Consider the following 19,816-nt stretch of genomic DNA (forward strand, 5'->3'; position numbering starts at 1 on the left):
CGGTCTTGGTTAGGAATTCAGATCTGCAACCATTTCATCAAAGTCTGATATCATCTTATGAAACTCGTTCTCCATGCAGTAGCAGCCCATTTGGCAGGGTAGAGACATGGAGCCATCTTCCTGGGACCGGTGCCCTTGGAACTTGCCAAGGTGGGGGCAGCAGTGAGGTCTGGGCTGAGTGGAAGCACCCAGTTGGTTCTGCTGGTGCATCTACTCAGCCCCAAATTTGCCCCTGCCCTGCTCCATCCCACCACAAGGTCCACTACTGCTTGAGAGTAACTGAGGTTCATGAAAACATGGATACCCGAGGTTAACTTTAAAGTACCCTTGGTGGTAGGGTCTGAAGTGAGTTGTCAAGAAGAGGAGCATTGCTGGATCAGGCCAGTGGCCCTTCTTGTCCAGCATCCTGTCCTCACAGTGGCCAACCAGATGCTCACAAGTAGGTTCTGAGCACAACTGTACTCTCCCTTTCTGGAATTTCCAGAAACATTACTGTCTCCAACAGAGGAGACATTTCAGTCCAACATTCCCCGACCTTGTGGTCTTGTCCAAATGTTTTCTTGGACTACATTATATCTGTATGCTTATTCCCTTGCTATAGTTAAGGTTTGGAAATCTGAAGTAAGCCCCTGCCCTAGATCTGAAGCAAAGTGGGAGCTTGTTTTAAGTGATCCGAAACGAAGAGGCCTCTTATCCGAAGGAGGTTCTTTTTTAAAAAATAAGAATTTATTGGATTTTAACAATAAAAATACACAAAATACAAATACATACACTACAAAAACTACACAAAATACACACAAACAACACTTATTTACTCATCCTTATCTTCTTTATAATCCTAAGCTTGGGACTTCCTCACATCCTCTCTTTTGCGTTCATTTCTAATCTTCTTTAGTAACTTTGTAACATTGTAAAATCTACTTTCTTACATCTAATCTTAGTCTTACAATTATAATCAACATATCTTAAATCTTATTCTTATCAAATAAAACATCAAATTCCACATCTCAACTTCTTTTGTCCTCTCTTCACTTACCTTTATTATGCTGTAGCCTGTATTTCTTCTGATTCCAATTTCAAATATATATAAAAAAAAACATCTTAACAAATACCTAAATGTTTCCTCCGTTCTCATAATCCGTTTTCCCTCTGGTTTCGGAGTACCGTGGTCAGCCTTTATAGTATCCCCATTAATTCATACTTTACCCCACCCCCCTCCTGTCCATCATCACCCTTCCCATTACCTTTCCCATCCCCCACAGGTCTCCCCCCCCCAAAATTTCCCCAATCCAGTTTCTTCTTTTTCTATTATTTCCTTCATGTTCCATTTTAAACTTAGTATTCCTTGTTGTAGCTCCTCCAGAATGTAGCATTCTTCTTGATAAGTAGTTGCAATAACCTTGTCAAAAAGTGTCTTTTTTGTGGTGCTATAGCCTGTGCTGTTGTGAGACTGCAAGGTGGAAACATCTTCTGTTCTTACACCCAGCGACTTAGCAGCTAATAAACCAGTGTTTTTCAACCACTGTTCCGCGGCACACTAGTGTGCCGCGAGATGTTGCCTGGTGTGCCGTGGGAAAAATTTGTTTATTTGATTCCTGTTCAAGAGAATTACTTTATATATAGTCAATATAGGCACAGAGTTAATTTTTTTAACATTTTCTAATGGTGGTGTGCCTCGTGATTTTTTTCATGAAACAAGTGTGCCTTTGCCCAAAAAAGGTTGAAAAACACTGTAATAAACACTGTACAGCAACTTCTCGTCTCTTAAACTTGCTATTACAATACAGAGTTTTGCCAGGCGCTATATATTTTAAACATTCACACTTCCGGGGTGACTTTGGAAAGTCAACTGAGCGATGGCATGCATGTTCAGGAAATCTTTTTAGCTGCAGCAACACAGGCTCCCTTAAGAGTCTCTAGGGGCCTGAGTTGCTGCAGAAATTGAACGTGAGCAGGTTCTCAAATTTAATGAGCCATAAGAAAGCAGGCCAGCGATAGGAAATAAAACAAAAGAGGGATGAGCAAGTAATGGAGGAAGGTTAACTGGTCTCCCCTGATTCCTCCTCACTTCTCTTGCTGTTTCTTTTCCCAGTCCTCCTTTAGCTTTACGGTCAATAATGAAGGCTGTTAAGCCAACTCTGAATTTGGACTCCAGCTTTGCTATAGGCCTTGAATGTGGCCCCTGGCTCATCACCTTCTGCCTCTGCACCTTCTGCATGTGCTGTTTAATTTTTTTATTTATTCATGTTCCTTCCTGAGGTTTTCCCAGTTCAGAGTCTGAGGCACAGCTTGGAAAGATCAGTTTTCTGATCAAAGAGACAGTGCCAAATTAATCACTAAAGCCACTTCTCACAAAGGAGCGGATGATTTAGAAGCCAACAGGAAAATATGAAGGGGAAAACCTGTATCATTAAAAACGTGGGTGATAAGAAGAAGAAAAAAAAGCACAGGTGTGCACAACATAGCAATTCAGAAAGTTGCTGTTGACAGAGAGAACGATAAAGCTGAAATAATCTCATTTATTAAGGTGGCTATACTACTCACTGACATTTCTCTCTCTCTCTCCCTCTCCCCCTCTGTTTTCATTTCACAGAACTGGCCTGGAGGCCATTATGGAAACATATGCATTCTGGAGGCCTCCCGTGCGCACGCTCACCTTTGAAGATTTCACCACCATGCAAAAACAGCAAGGTGAGCCATTTTATAATGGGCACCAGAATGGTGGCAACGAAGCAACTGCAGAGCCGCTCTAATGGGCATATGGTGTCCAGCTGAATCCCTGATAGTCCTGTGACTCTTGACAGCCGTGCAGAGATATAAACCAGAAAAAGTTCAGCTACTAGTTTCAGAAACAGGGGAGGTTTCGTAACAGGGGCACTTTATAGCCATCGCAAAGCCCTCTGTATGGCTAGTTCATATTTGGGCCAACACCCCTACTGTATGGGAGAGAGTGGCACATGTGCTTTGAGTTTGGAAGATCCCAAGCTGAAGCTCCCACTTAAGCAAGATTTCAGGCGAAAGGCCTAGGAAAGGGCTCTTTGCTTGAAAACTTGGGAGAATTGCAACCGGTTGGAGTAGGGCAGGGTAGGGGGAACCTGGGGCCCTCCAGATGTTGTTGGACCCCAACAACACTTAGTTGTTGGTGTCCTTCTGTCTCGAGAGACAATGGAGTGCTCCTCAAAGGGTGAAGACAAATTGAAGGCTGGGCAGTGTGTATGGAGGTCCTGGGCTGCCCAGGTGACAAGACCTACCTCTCGGCCTCACTGATGTGGTCCAAAGGAAAGCAGAGCAATACGTTTGGCACCAGCTTGGCTGCAGGAGTTTCTGGAAGGAGGTGTCCCCCACATGCGCACTCCACCCCTGAACGGAGTTCGCATGCGCAGAATTCCGCACATGCACACTCTGTACCGGGTGCCGTATAAAAAAATTGTTGCCCCCAGTACCCTCTGGGCTTGCTATGCCTCTGTACAAGGTGCCTTCCAACCGTCCTAGGGACTCCACTCTGGATTTGTGTAGGGTTTACTCCTTAGCTTTTTTCTTCTCCTGAAGATATCCCACAAGGTAGCAGAGGTTCAGGGTCCTTTTTCTCGATGGGCTACCTTCCCAGGTTGACGAGCCCCATCTGCCCCCCATTTCCCTCTACAGCACATGCAGAAACTGCCTTCTTGATCATTGGGCCCACTATTGGTTTTGTCCGCTCAATCCGTCAGAGCCCGTCTTCACATGCAGGGGAAGTCCCTAACTGACTGAGGGGTTGAGCCCCATTGGCTACCCTCACCTGGTTTATCTGGCCAGTTGAAGCCGTTTCCCGGGGTGTGGCCCCTCTCAAATGCGGACAGCTTTTAGGAGCCACAGGTGAGAGCTGAGTGCAGGGTAGGGACCAAAGGTGGGCAAGCTACCCCAGAAGGAGCATGATGTGTCCCCCATCAGATACTACCCCTCCCCTAGCACCCCATACATGGGAGTTGTAGCCTGACAATATCTGGAGGGCCATAGGTTCCCTATCCCTGGAACAGATAATGCTAGGCTGCAGGAGCCCATGGTCTGAATCAATATATGGTTTCTTCCTAATAGAGAAAGAGGATGTCTACTTAAATGAACTTACAATGAAAGATGTCTGGTCAACGTAATGGTTGTGGTGGGAACGTCAATGCATTTTCAGTTCAGCATTGGGTTTTCTTGTATGCCGCCGACTTCTTTCTCTTTTCTGCCTTCCTTAATCCTTCCCTTGTTCATCTGCCAGTTGAGATGAAGCTCCTTGTTTGTAAGTTTACTGTTCCTGCACCGCTTCCCTGCTGTTTTTTTCCATCTCCTTGTCACTGCCAAGGAACATGGAGCACTGATAGATGATCCCTGCCTTTAGCAAAGGCCAGGGCTGAAATAAACCTTCGCTGTTATTTTTTCCTGGGAAAAGTGGCAACATTTCCAGTGTGCTTGTCACAATATCCCCCCGGTGGTTTGCATTCTCCCAGGCAACTGTGCCCAAGGGTGGTCTTTTGAGAGATCACCAAGAGGTTCTGCCCCAGAGCCAAGGATTGCCTCCTGGGTGGTGACCAAGAAAGCAAGGAGGAGCTATACTTCCCTTGTCCATAAACTTCCGTCAGTTCCAAACCAGCCCAATTATCATGGTTTCCCTTGAAGAATCCTAGAAATGGCAGTTTGAGGTAGGTGTTAAGAGTTCTCTAGAAGAGAGCCATGGCTCCTTGTATGGATCTAGACCTCTCAGAGTTTGTTTATATAAAAAGTTATGCCCTGCCTTTCTGCCTTGCGGGGCAGCTCACAATCACACAAAAACTGTTAGCAAAAAATAAAATGGAAGATAAAACCAGTTGAAACAAATAAGGAGCATAAACACCAGCAACCAAAGTCCAACAGTGGCAGGAAACCTAATGCTTTTAAAAAACAACAACAACACGCTGTCTTGTGCTAAATTTCATCAGAAGAATTTACTGGAGAGAGGGAATGGCTATTAAACCAGTTGGAACTCCCTGCCTATTGATATCAAGCAGGCACCTTCACTTTACACGTTTTTGGCACCTGCTAAAAACATTATTGTTTAGTCAAGCCTACCCAGGTGCTTAAAAAGTTGAGGTAACTTTAATCTCTTTAAGTATTTTTTTTTTTAAAAAAACTTTTGTGTGTTTTAAAGTACCCTTGTAAATTGTTCTTGAGTTTCTTGTTTTATCTTTTGTAAACTGCTTTGAATTTTTTTTAAAGAAACAATTAAGTAGTGTATAAATTTTATGAAATAAATAAGTAAAATAGCTAGTCCCCCACTTCATCCATAGTGCTTGAACTATGAGGGCTGGGTGGGCAGAGGGGGCCATTACATTTTGTGACCTCTTCTTAGCTCCTGTGTTCGAAGGCTATGGGGGGCTGAGGGTGATTCACGATTTGGATAAAATTGGGAGGAGTCAGCAAGTGCTTCTGAGGTTCATTAAACCCCGACTGTTCTGATATAATTTAACTACTGCCTCCTCAATCCAAAGTTTATATAAATGTATGAGAAGTAAACTTCTGTATCATGCTGTTTTGTCAGATTGTAAGACCCATCCAATGCTTCCCCAAAAAAAGAATGTTTAGGGGTACTCTCATTTTGACTCAAGAAAATCTCCATTTTATAGTTCAAATTGGGAAAAATAAATACAGTAAATGGACAAAAGTGCAAAGATTCACAAAAGGTTTAGGGGTAGGCGTCCCCCTGCATCCCCCCCAGAAAAAAGCACTGCACACACCTATCCAATTTTCAGAGGTATTTCCTGGGTGCTGCTGAAAATCCTCTCTCACCCAGTCCTAGGCTCTTTCAAGAAATTAACACCAAACCCATAAACATACCATCTCTGTTGCTGATTTTCTTCCATTAATGCTATATACAAAGACCTCAGGGACCTTGGATGTTAGTGATTTGCCCCTAGGACTGGAATATCTGGTATGTTCTGTTTGATTGGTCAAAACGTTGTAAATAATAGTACTTTCTTCAACTTACATGTGTGGCCAGGCTAATTAGCAGCCCTCCCCTTTCCTTTTTCTAGACAGATTATGGTGTCAATATAGAACATCATAATGGCATGGGAGTAAAAAGTTGACACCCCCCCCCCCCTCAATATATTTGCTCTGATCAAATTGAGAATGCCCCATAGCTGTTTTAAAATAAAACGTTGGGAGATCAGATCACACATCTCCCTCATCCCATGTAGCTACTATGAGACTGTGAAAGGTAGCCCTGTGCCTAAAGGCTTTGACTCGGAGCCTGGGGCATGTTTTAGCCGCACATTTCTTTGTGAGCATCCTTGGATTATCAGGCCAAGGGTGGCATTCTCTGCTCTAGTGATTAGATGGACCACTAGGCTTTGAATCCATAGCTTCACTGATAACCTTCTGCCCCAGCGGTTCTCAAGTGACAGGTTCATATCAGCCGCAGCAACTGCTGACATAGTCAAGTAATATAAGGAAAGGAAAATATTTCATGTATTTTTAGCTTCTTTAAATGCAATTTGGCAGCTGAAAAACCAGGAAGCAAGCCAACACCATGTGACCGGTGAGCTCCCTGCAGACTTACTACCAACTGTTGCCTTGGCTGCTCATTCAGGATGGCATCAACTAAAATTTGTCCCTAGTTCAGGACCCATTTGCTAAAGTCATAAATGACTTTACACCTACAGCTTTTATGGCCTTCATTTTGTGTGCAGCTTTCCTAAGAGACCCTCAAAGATAGCTAAGCTCAAGCAAAACGGGAAGTTTTAAAGGCATAAGGATTTGACACCCTGGAAGAGACAGGCGGTTTTGCATTTTTCCAGCTATGTAAAACAACGAACCCAGCAGAACCAACAGCTAAGAGCAATTTAACAATGCTGCCTAAACCAGCCCACATTGCTAGCCCTGGAAGCAACCACCTGAATCTTATAAGGAACCGACTGAAGACCTGTGGCACTTTGCTAAACAAGATGCCTGCACTAGAATCAGGCTCAACACAATGTTTGCCCCCCCCCTGGACTCCTGCTCATATGTGGAAGATTATGTTCTTTGTGACTAACCTCCTTATGATTCAGCTAGACATTTCTGACCACCGTGCAAAACATGAACTCAGTGCTTTCTGAGTTGCTGAACAGAGAGGTTCAGGACTGATCTGTGGACTCAGGGGCGTAGCAAGATAAATTGGTACCCGGGGGCAAAAATTTTTTTGTCAACCCCCCCAGGCATAAATTTCGTGTCAACCCCCCCCATTGACACCCCCCCCGCAAAAATTGTTTTACGTTATTTCATATTTTCTTACAAAGGAATAATAACAAGAAATTAAAAAAAAACTTTTATTTATATCCCACCCTCCCCGGCCGAAGTCGGGCTCAGGGTGGCTAACATCAGATACATAACATTGGTATAAAATCAAACAATATTTAAATTACCTGCTAAAAACATCTCAAAATCAAATTAAAGTCTAATTAGATGGCTTTCTACAGGGTTAGGGTTGGGAACAGTAAGTGTTCTCTGAACTGAAATTTCAGCCTTCATGACATAGGAAAACAGCCAAGTGAACAGCTATTTTGGTGGAGGAGGGTCAAGATATTAACCAATATGCATGAAATTTCATATATAGCTATATAATCCCTAGTATAGTAAGACAAGACCTTCGGAGCAGGCATTTTCAAAAAAATAATTAAAAAAAATTTCAAAAAATTTTCAAAAGAAACTCCCCCCCCCCCCCAAAAAAAATTGTCCCTTGATAATTTGTCACCCCCTCCATTATGGAACCCGGGGCGGCCCACCCCCTCGCCCCCTTGCTACGCCCCTGTGTGGACTCATCAGCATTTTATAGGCTCTTCAACATATATAAATCATTATTATTAATTACATTTATATACTTCCCTTCATCCAAGGATCACAGGGCAGTTTACAATATGAAAACACAAAAATGCACAACATGGTAACAACAAAAACAATAGCCCTCCCCCGTTTAAAAGGCCTTTTTAAAAAAATGTGTTTCATTGGTTTTCAGTTGCAATGGTTGCTTAATCAGCAAAAGGCCTGGGAGAAGAGGAACATTTTGCCTGGTGCCCAAATATATGTAATGAAGGTGCCAGGGGAGCCTTCCTGGAGTGAGAGCATCCCACAAGCAGGGAGCCACAGCAGAAAAGGCCCAGTCTCATGTTGTCACTAAGGCCTGGGATGATGATCACAGGGTCCTGGTCAGCATTTGGGGGAGAGGTTATCCAAATTAACCCCTATAAATAGCTTGTAAAATAATTGTTGCTTTCCGTTCATGCCACTTCCCTTTAGGAGAATTAGGTCAGAAAGTCAAAACTGATTTCAATAAACAAAGACAAGCAGGCTGTTGCAAAATAAAATAAAATAAAAGAGATTACACACTTCCTTCCATCTTCTGTGCTTTTTACATAACTGTAAGTCACAGCCCACAAAGATCTCAGTCATTATAAATGTTTTGTAGTTGGCTTATTTATTTCTAGAGGGGCTTAGGAGGACATTAGCAGGATTATGCCGTGAAACAATGTGAGAAGCACAGCCCAGACGACAGATTTCGGCGCGTCCATTTCACTAAGGAATTCTCCTGCGCAAGCCTTTATTTATTTATTATTGTCTATATTTTTCTCATCTTCTAGAAGCACTCAGAGCTGCAGACAAAGTAATCATAAGATTCAGCAAACAGTTTCTTGAAACAGTAAGAAATACAACCGCCACTTTAAAAGCAACAACTGTGAAACTCCCAAAGCCTATTACTGTAGCAGCAAAGCCTAAGAAATGATACGTATTAAAACTGGCTACAGTAAAGCTATTTGTGTTACACATTAGAAAGTCCCTTTGGTGGAAGAGACTCCAGGATCAGTTCCAGGAGGACCCCAAAACACCACTCTTGTTTCTTCACAGGGAGTGCTGCTTCTCTCTGCCCATGTTTTTGTAGTTACTTGCAAATGCAGGTAACTACGAAAGGGCTGAAAATTAATGCTAGGCCTACTCAGATTATACCCACTGAAATTAATGACCATGACTAAATTAGGTCTACTAATTTCAATAGGTTTTCTCTGAGTAAACGTTAGCTCCAACAACGATAAATGTGTCCCCTTACTCAGATCTGTTACTTGGGGGTTGTGTGGGGCTAAAAATCTGAAAAACCTCCCTGGCTATATTAACAGACATTTTAAAACGCACCCTAATATCTCCTCTGAAGGCAAAATGGGGAGAAAAATTGGGCAGTGATTTACCAGGAACAGATGCCAGAATATAGGTTTTTCCTCAGCATGAATAAGAGTTGGACTGGATGCAGGAATGCCAGCTTAGTTCCAGGGCATGGCCCTGGCACCTAAATTTTTGGGTGTCTGGCTCTTTCATGGGTGCCCGGGCACCCAGGGCCTCAGGGAGTTGGCACCTATGTCTGAGTAGCATTTGTTGTGGCCCATATACTGTGGAACCAAAAGGAACGCGGGTGGCGCTGTGGTCTAAACCACTGAGCCTCTTGGGCTTGCCGATCAGCAGGTCGGTGGTTCAAATCCCTGTGACGGAGTGAGCTCCCGGTGCTCTGTCCCACCTCCTGCCAACCTAGCAGTTCGAAAGCACACCAGTGCAAGTAGATAAATAGGTACCGCTGCAGCGGGAAGGTAAACGGCATTTCCATGCACTCTGGTTTCCATCACGGTGTTCCGTTGCGCCAGAAGCGGTTTAGTCATGCTGGCCACATGACCTGGAAAGCTGCCTGTGGACAAATGCCAGCTCCTTTAGCCTGAAAGTGAGATGAGCGCTGCAACCCCATAGTCGCCTTTGACTAGACTTAACTGTCCAGGGGTCCTTTACCTTTACCTTGTACCTTACTGTGGAACCCCACCCTGCAGAGCACTGCAGAGGATTCTGGAAATTATTGGATCTTCCAGAGCAATGCAAAAAAAAAAAAAGATAAAAAATTGGGCCTCACATTTTCTCCGTGTGAAATAAGAATGTGACTTATGTAGAACATGCCTAATAATCTCCAGTGGCTGCACATGGAAGGGAAGGATAATAGTTGGTGAGCAAGTGACCTGTGGGTGTAGCTTGTCCACCATTATTTTTACAAAAATGATGTTATTATTCACACATTATGAAACAAAGAGATAAATTGAGACAGCCAGGGAATTTGATAAAATGTCTTTGCAGCAGGGGACTAAATCAGAATCAAGTAATACTTATTACTTAGTATTTCTAAGCTCTAAACACAACCAGAAGCTTGTTTCTAAGATGCCAATATGCCTACTCTATGACTACAGGATATGACCATTTTGCACAGGGTTTCCATTTCAGCCCCGTTCCGCCCCCTGTTCTGTCCTCATTCTGTCTTTTTTCCGGTCAAAAAGGACCTCCACATTGGCGATTGCTCATCAGTTGGACGAGTCTAAATATTGCCGCCTGTACTAAAATTGATTGTAAAACCAGCTCCTTGATGATATTCTCATTAAGAAATCCCTAAAAAGCTTCCAAGGAACCCTGAGGTTCCCCAAGCAATGATTTTAACTGCTGTACAACAGCACATCTTGTTCTGTGTGTGACTGCTTGTTTGATTTTTAAAGGCTTGCTCATCAATAACATGACTGAGCAATTAAGTAGCGTTTTGCCAGAGCAGGACATCGTGCCTTTCTCCTAAGAAAGCTGTCATCTCTCTGGCTGAAAGAGATCAGGAAAATGACAGATACGAAAGACCTTTGTTTTACAGAAAAAGAAGCACCTAGCTGGCGTAAACCAATAACCAGGTTCCACCCAGATTTTTTTTAAAAGCCAAAATAATAGAGATACACTTCAAAACATAAGGGCTCTGGAAGAGTTGAACTCTTTACGAATCACGTCACCGGACACTGAGGTTGGCTTATTCTTGGGACGAAGCAGGTTTGAGATTAATTAAATGCACATGGCAATGAGATGTTACAGGGTTGGACTGGGGAGAGCCAAAAAACTATTAAACACTTTAAATGTTTTGGGGGTATTTTGAAACCAAGTTGAACCCTATCCAGATTCTCATTATTAAAAATATTGGCTCTGCTTCTTGACTTTAATGAAGAACATTTAGGGGAGGGGGGAAGAAGAGTTCCAGTAACTCTGTACTATGTCATTTTCCAAGAGTGCAGAAGCTGTTGCTGGCTCCTAGGCACAATTCTTTTTCTCACACAACACAGATAGGAGATGCTAACAATGGCTCTGTGGGTAGAGGGGTTTGCCAAAACTCATTAACCCCAGCCCCAGCCTTACATATTTGCAGCAACTAGTTTAGAATCCTTCACTTGAAGCACAAACAATTGAGAATAATTACTGTCCTCAGGTAATTCTCAGCTTGTGCCAAGTCCGCAAGGAGCAGGTTTAGTTCTCCACCCCTGTGGCATCCATGAGTGTATTGAGCCCTTTTCACACTGCGATGGGAGTAGGACCAAGACAATGGGTAGTTTTGCCTCCAGCAGGGGATCTAGCAGCCGAAATCAATGCACCCTAAGGCTCGCCCCAATTTTATCCTCATAACAACCCTAAGAGGTAGTCCAGGCTGAGAAAACCATGGCTGGCTCAAGTTCACACTGTGGGCTTCATGGACTGAGCAATAATAATAGTAATAATGATAATAATTTATTATTTATACCCCACCCATCTGGCTAGGTTTCCCCAGCCACTCTGGGCAGCTCCCAACAGAATTATTATTACTATTAACAACAACAACAACAACAACAACAATAATAATAATAATAATAATAATAATAATAATAATAATAATGTGATAAAACATTTAAAACTTCCCTAAACAGGGCTGCCTTCAGATTTCTTCTAAAAGACAGATAGTTGTTTATTTCCTTGACATCTGATGAGAGGGCATTCCACAGGGCGGGTGCCCATACCGAGAAGGCCCTCTGCCTGGTTCCCTGTAGCTTCACTTATTGCAGTGAGGGAACCACCAGAAGGCCCACGGAGCTGGACCTCAATGGTCTGGGCTGAATGATGGTGCTGGAGATGCTCCTTCAAGTATACTGGGCCGAGGTATACTGGGCCGAGCAAGGACTTGAAGCCAAGTATCTTTAGCCAAAGTCTACGGTAATTCTTTAGCCGTTCTGGCTCTCCAAAGCACATTGCTGGTCTACCTTCTGCACATACATATGCCTGTCACAGTGATGGGTATTTCGCAAGTGTTTTATAATTCCCAGGTTATATGTGTAATAGCTCCAATTTGTGACCTTCTGTAATCATCTGGTGGAAAATTCCATTGACGGTGTGTACAGGAAATGTGGGGGGCTGAATGCCAGTGACTTCCAAATCCAATACTCAGCATTCTGTGGATAATTGCCTGAGGAATGTCAGCCTGAAGGGAACTGATAAGGCATCAGCTACTGCTTTTGTGAACCTTGCTGATTCCGCTGGTCACATGGGATTGCACCTGCTGGGTTTGATGAGGTTAGAGGAGAAGGCATGGATGGTTGCGGTGTAATTTCTTGCATTTCCACTGGTGTGCAGAAGGACAGGAAAACTCTCTCAGTCTCTACTTAGCGGTTCTCTAGCATTGTCCAGAATGGTGCTCCCCATTGTGAAGTTCCCTTTCCTGGATCTCAGGCTTGACGTAGACAATAACTTGGAAGTGGTATGATCGGACACAGCATCCTCCACAGTGCACATGCTTCTTTCTTTTGTATTTCTGCTTTCCTTCTGCCATACAGAATTTTCAGGTTTTGAAATGCTAAAAAGCCAGCAGCTTAGCAGCCCTGCACCCCACAAACTCTTGTAAACACAGGCAACAGTGGATTGAGTGTATGCCCCATGGTTTGCAGTAGACCATTCTGATAATGTTGGTTTCTTTCAGTTCCTCATTCCCCACACCCCCCAATATTAAGCTCAGTTTGCCACATTTCCACATCAGTTTGTGATTATTACATTTTTTAAAAACAAGCCCTTGTGAAAAGAAACAGTCAGCATATCAGTATGTATTTCCCCAAATATGCACATTTTCCTATGCAATTTTGCACAATACACACTTTTTTTGTAAGCTATTTTCCATCATTAGTTCATTTTTGTATGCCTTTTTTTGGTTGGGGACTGCATGGCAAAATTTGGAGAAGTGTGGAAGGATAGCGGCAGGGTTCTTTTTCTAGAAAAAAGAGGTGCACAGAACTCACCACGAATGCCTTCCTCGTTTACTTACAATGGCAATGACACCCAGCTAAGAGGTGCTGGAACTGAGTTGTGGCAAGTCCAGCTGAAAAAAGTCTTGGTTTTTTGGTTCAAGTATTGTATAAGGTACGGTGAATTACATTCGCTCACATTAAAAATGTGAACAAATTCAAGTTTCTCCTCCTTCCTTCACCATGAGTAACGTTTAGTCTTTCCTATAACTGTCAGAAACTAGTTCCAACCCAAGAATACCATGTTGTTGTGTTGTTGTTCAGGTCGTTTCAGTCGTGTCTGACTCTTCGTGACCCCATGGACCAGAGCATGCCAGGCACCCCTATCCTGCACTGCCTCCCGCAGTTTGGCCAAACCTCATGCCAGTCGCTTCGAGAACACTGTCCAACCATCTCATCCTCTGTCGACCCCCTTCTCCTTGTGCCCCCCATCTTTCCCAACCATCAGGGTCTTTTCTAGGGAGTCTTCTCTTCTCATGAGGTGGCCAAAGTACTGGAGCCTCAACTTCAGGATCTGCCCTTCCAGTGAGCACTCAGGGCTGATTAAGGATGGATAAGTTTGATCTTTTTGCAGTCCATGGGACTCTCAAAGAGTCTCCTCCAGGCACACCATAATTCAAAAGCATCAATTCTTTGGCAATCAGCCTTTCTTTATGGTCCAGCTCTCCACTTCCATACATCACTACTGGGAAACCATGGCTTTAACTATATGGACCTTTGTCGGCAAGGTGATGTCTCTGTCTTTTTTAAGATGCCTGTCTAGGTTTGTCATTGCCTTCCTCCCAAGAAGCAGGTGTCCTTTAATTTTCATGACTGCTGTCACCATCTGCAGTGATCATGGAGCCAAGAAAGTAAAATCTCTCACTGCCTCCATTTCTTCCCCTTCTATTGCCAGGAGGTGATGGGACCAGTGGCCATGATCTTAGTTTTTTGATGTTGAATACCATGCTCACTGATTAATTTATCTGTGGCCAACACTTCACAGAGCACCTTAGTACGGATTCCTCTTTTGATGCTCCTGAACAGACATGTCATTTCCTATTTTCAGTTTGCTTCTTCAGGGCTTAATCCTTTACTTTTGACAGCTTAACAGGACAACAAGTCGCAAGGTTCAGAAATTCAGAGGTACTAGAAGTATCTTAGGTGCAGTGTTTTGAACACAAAGCTAGCTGAGTCTTGTATGCAAGATAATATACTGGAGACTTTATTAGAGGCAGCAAACAATTCACTTACCTCCGTGCAGTATCTGGTTTTCATCCATGTCTTTGATCTGCCAGAGTCATCTGAAAAATATTTTTAACAAACATCATTATGAGGCCAATTTCCCCATGCCATTATGTCAAAAGCCAGATACAAAATCAATATGCTGGGTGTGTGTGGGATTGACTTGTCACTAACAAAACATGTAGTAGAATCCTATCAGGGGTGTGCGAAGAATTTTTTTGTAGGGGAACATTTAGTGCCAGAGGTGCCAGCTTGTGAGGATGATTGGGCAGGGGGTTGACATCATGACATCGTGCATGTGAGCTTTGCACCTCCCTCCCTAAGCCAGGCAGAAGCTTTGGGAAGGTGGTGCCAGGGCTCCGACAGGCTTTGGGAAGGTGGCAGGAGGGCTCTTGGACCCATTGGAGCAGGGGTGCCAACTCGAATAAAATATTGTGGGTGCGGCAGAGCGCACCGTCCCCGGCAGCATGATCCCGGTGGGGCGCCATCGCGGCTGCCCTCCCCACCTCGCTGGGCTCCACGCCCCCAGAGCGCGCGTCACACCCCTGCGGAGGTTGTGCCATGCCCCCAGGATGCGTGCCAGCCCCGCCTGCTCTCTGTCCCCCCTGGTGCCAGAACATGAAGCTCCTCCACTGATTGTGGGGTCCCAGGTAAGCCCCCATGGCACATAATCTATCACATGAGCAGTGCACACCCACCATTTGAATGGGAATGCCCATCAACTTTGTGGGGGCCCAGCCCCTTCAAATATTTATTGTGCCCCCATGGACCCTAGGAGTTGTCTCCTCTGCGCTGGAGTATCATGCCTCCCTCCCTAAATTGGGCAGAAGCTTCCCTGGCTTTGGGGAAGGAGGTGCCAGGGGAACATTTAGTCCCCCTAGCCTCCCTAGTCACTCATGCCACTGAATCCTATGCATATTTACTCGGAAGTCAGTCTCATTGTGTTTAATGTAGCTCACTCCCTGGTGTGTCTATTTAGGACTACGGCCTTGATCCCAGCATGCAAGCATGTGAGCATGCACAGCTCCACACACAAGTCGGCTGTCCTCTAAAAACTCCAGAGAATAACTTTTGCGTCGTTAGAGGAAGGCCACAACCCTCTTGAGGAGAATAGGTGCATGTGACCTTGACTATATTATACCAAGGAGTGTAGAAGGGACATAAAATGTTCTTTTCTATCCAGGGGCCGGATTTAGGTTTGATGAGGCCCTAAGCTACTGAAGGTAATGGGGCCCTTCATATGTCCAGCCTGCCCTTTGTCAACAACAAATTGTCTCTGTTTTTGTGTTGAATATATGCTACATGGTAATTTATGGACCTAATAAGTATCTAAAGCCATTTGCACATGTTGCTATGCAACCAGTCCATGCAGAATGTAGGCACCCTATATATAGAAATGAGCAAACCAGTGATATTTTAGGGAGCAGGCTAGCAGGTGGGGCCCATTACTTACACCATAGGAGCCTACACAACACAAAACACTGTTGCTGTATGCAGGTTTTATTTTATTTGTTGTTGTTTTTTATCTTATATTTTGGAAATGTACATCCAGGTTTTTTCCCCCTTTAAATTTTTTAGTTTGTTTTGCTTATACATAAATCCGGCACTGTTTCTATCCTACTTTTGTTTACAGTCTCTGGGGTCTTTTGCCATCATGTGCTATCTGCAAGTGAAAAACACCTTTGATTAACAACGGACCCCATGGTTGGTTCCTTGTCCTCGGTTCTGGCTAGGGATGAGCAGGAAATCAATTTAGCTGTCACTGAAAGTTGAATTTACACTTTATGAAACAGTATGAGAACTAGAACACAGCCAACCTATGAAATTTGCACTTATCTGACATATACTATGCATTTCATTTACAGAATGCACATATAAAGATGTGCATATACTTGCATATATTAGTTCAAATAACTCTCAGAAAAACTGCATTATATTAGGAGAAATGCTTGTAAAAATGTGTACATTAGTCAAAACTGCATGCAAAAATGAGCTTATTAGAAGAAATTCACAACTACAATGGTGGAGAATTTTCATACGGATGTAAAAGGAAAATTCACGAATTGCTTCAGAAATGTGAAGAACCAGATTTAAGATTAGAAAAATTGGGAAATGAGAGAACCAAATGGACAAATTCTTCAACCCTACTTCTGGCCTCAATGTAAAATGAAGCAGATGGGTGGAAACAGATGTAGCATTTTAAGCATGATGGGAATTTTGGACACATCTTTGCTGCCATGAAAACAAATGCCATGAAAACATTAATGTGTTTTGAACTACTTCCACACACTTATAAAGTGACATCTGTCTTCACGTTCCTTCTAGTTATCCCATATGACTTCCTCAAAAAGAACACGGATAGAATTTGTCAGTTGACCTGTTCCTCATTGGTTTGTCACAATAAGGAGGCTTTGTGATGCATTCTAGCATTTCCAAGTTGAGATTCTTTTGAAGGGCAGATGCCAAAACAAGGAGAAGCTGCCCTCTGCAAGGGGAGGAGTAAATCTGTCAGATGTGAGCCCAGATTCTGACCACTTTGCAAGGCAGTGGACCCGTATGGCGCTCATACCTGTAGTTAATTGTTAATTTTGTAAAACAATAATTTTACAGCAGACAAGAAAAAGGGATGGAGGAGATGACAATGCAAATTCATTAGGCATGAATTGCTTGGTGGTTGTTCTGCATTATGCCTCAGAAATGTTTGTTGTCGCTTTTGTTTTCCAGGGGGTAGCACAGGAACTTCTCCAACAACCTCCAGCACAGGGACACCTTCCCCCTCTGCATCCTCTCACCTTCTCTCTCCATCATGCTCACCACCGGCCTTCCACTTGGCCCCCAACTCTTTCAATGTCGGCTGCCGGGAGAGCCAGCTGTGCAACCTAAACCTCTCTGATTATCCTCCATGCGCAAGAAGCAACATGGCCGCCCTGCAGAGCTACCCAGGGTTGAGCGACAGTGGATACAACCGGCTGCAGAGTGGTGGTGCGCCTGCCACTCAGCCCCCTGAAACTTCATGCCTCAGCGGACTCCATCTTTGATCTCAGGAATGCCGGCTCCTTCTTCGCTGCCCAGCAATGGCAAAATGGAAGCTTACGGTGGCCAGCTGGGGTCATTCCCGACTTCGCAGTTCCAGTATGTCATGCAAGCCGGCAATCCTGCCTCCACTTCATCTTCCTCACAAATGTTTAGTGGCGGCCACATGCAACAGAGCTCCTACAACGCCTTTTCCCTTCACAACCCTTACAACTTGTATGGATACAATTTCCCAGCTTCTCCGAGGTTGGCAGGAAGCCCCGAGAAACTGGCCAACACCCAAAGCACTTTACTCTGCTCTTCGCCTTCCAACGGGGCCTTTGGAGAGAGGCCATATCTGTCGACAGGAATGGATCATGGGATGCATGTGATCAGCCCTCCCAGCAACAGCCAACCCCCAGCCAATGCTTGCGATAATAGACAATATGGGGCTGTACCAGGGTCCTCTTCACAAATGTCAGTGCACATGGTTTAACTGGTGCTTGGAGTCACCATCCCTGGTCGACAGTGAGCGAGGATCTCGTCATTTCTATTGGAGATCTCATCCCTGTTGCTTTTCAACTTTTGAAAAAGGACTTGTTTGTGAACAATGAATGGAAACACAAGCCATCTATAGCTAAATCCCAAAGAACCTGATAGCAGCAGACTGGAATCAAGACCGTCATGTAACCGAGTGGCTTCTGTTTCTAATGGATTTTTAAAAATAAACAAACAAAGAAAATGGCATTGTTTGCAGAAAACCTGGGGTGGGGTGGGGAGACCTATATAGTATATGCATTAACTATCTGAACTTGGTGCGAACTGTTCACAACAGAGGAAGTCCGGTGTGGGTGTGCTGTTCCTTCCATGTTCCCAGCTGCAAGCAACAAGACTTCGTTTCCTAGATCTGCACTGCCAGTTAAAAGGCCCTGTAACACCATCATCTTTCCCCATCTTGTCATCTACAGTCATTAAGTTGAATCTACGGCTTTCTCTCACCCACTGTAGGAAAAGAACATTGTGTTTGAAGTGCAGATTCTCTTCCTTGAGCATTTTTGTGTGTGGTTCTTGCTGTTGGGAAGCCTTCCACTCTCCCTAGACGACAATAATTTTCCTTACAAAAGCATGTCATCGAAAAGAGGGCGAGGGAGGATTTAAACCATTAAAAGGGTTTTCTTTAACTTTGCAGGGAAAGGCTTCTGTTAAACATGCTGGTAGCAAAGAAAAACGCAGGATCTCTGCCGCACAGGATTCGGTGTTGAAAATGTTGCGCAAGGGGAAACGGTGTTACCGTATTTTTTCATGGATAAGACACCCCCCATGGATAAGACGACCCCTATTTTTTTTAAACCCAGAATTAAGAAATCAAGTTGTTTAGATTTTTGTGGGGGGGTCACTTCCGCCAATCGCTCACCTGCCTGCCCGCCACTGTCGATTGCTTGCCACTGCCGTTCGCACACCTTGCCAAACCCACCAATTGTCTGCCCTCTCGCCGCCACCAACAGCCCACCCACCTACTTGCCGCAGCCGCCAGTCACCTGTCCAATTGCCCCAGCCACAGTCAATCGCCAGCAGGCCTTCCCGCAGCCATTAATCACCCGCCCAATTGCTGCTGCCAATCTCCTCCTTGCTACTGCCATTAATCACACGTCGCCCCTCTGCATTCTCTATAAGATGACACCCAATTTTTGCTGCTTCTTTTTTTTTTTTTAGCAAAAAGCATCGTCTTATACACGGAAAAATACGGTAATTGTACGTTCAGTGCCTTTGAGCTACTGATAGCCTAACTAACATTAGCAAAGGTATGATTAAAATATATATCACTCAGAGGAGTCAACTGGAAGGGAAGGAAGTCTCCAGACTGTGATAATGTCAAATGACAAGTTCTGTAAGAGGCTAGGCCTGTTTTGTGAAAGTATGCAGCCTAATCCCAGCCATCTTGCACGTACCAGGGAAGTGGCGGAAGCTAGTTATTAACACCAGGGGCAAGTCTTCTTATTCCCTGTCCAGCCTGCCGATTGGAACATCAAGTCATGGCCGATTTTCTTTCTTTCTATCTAAAGTACTGTTCTCTTCTGGTTTTACTTTTCCTTCAGCTCTTTTAAAAGTAAGCAAACAAGTGATGCTGAGCACGCGCTAAGAAGTTTTGAAGTCGTGTGGAAGTCCAAACGCCGAGCAACAGAATACAGAAACTGCAGTATAGAGATTTGTTTGATGTGTTGTAGATAAATGTATTTATGTCTCTAGTGTGTGGGGGAGGGAAGGGAATCAATATTATGAATATTAAAGAGGGTAATAAATGGGTATGTAAATATATATTAAGAAAGAAAATGTATAAAGATTTGCCCTCTGCAGGGGACTCTGTTTGTAGGTGCCAAGCACATAACTAATGCAAAATAAACCTTTGTTCCTTTTGTGTTTTGTCTGTCTGGAAATAATGCAGGTGTCCAGTTCCA

The 19,816-nt window shown here is 44.0% G+C and overlaps 1 protein-coding gene across 1 annotated transcript in view; it reads left to right on the plus strand.

The window, feature by feature from the left end:
- The window catches only part of TBX15 (T-box transcription factor 15), a 98,642-nt gene extending 80,054 nt beyond the window's left edge, over window positions 1–18,588 (plus strand). The window contains 3 exon segments of the mRNA XM_033173460.1: window positions 2,594–2,691; window positions 17,073–17,354; window positions 17,357–18,588. Coding sequence (XP_033029351.1) covers window positions 2,594–2,691; window positions 17,073–17,354; window positions 17,357–17,856 — 880 coding nt within the window. The 3' untranslated portion in view covers window positions 17,857–18,588.
- Window positions 18,589–19,816: the final 1,228 nt, after the last annotated feature.

Source organism: Lacerta agilis, chromosome 16 (genome assembly GCF_009819535.1).
Source record: "Lacerta agilis isolate rLacAgi1 chromosome 16, rLacAgi1.pri, whole genome shotgun sequence".
Classification (NCBI taxonomy): Eukaryota; Metazoa; Chordata; class Lepidosauria; order Squamata; family Lacertidae; genus Lacerta; species Lacerta agilis.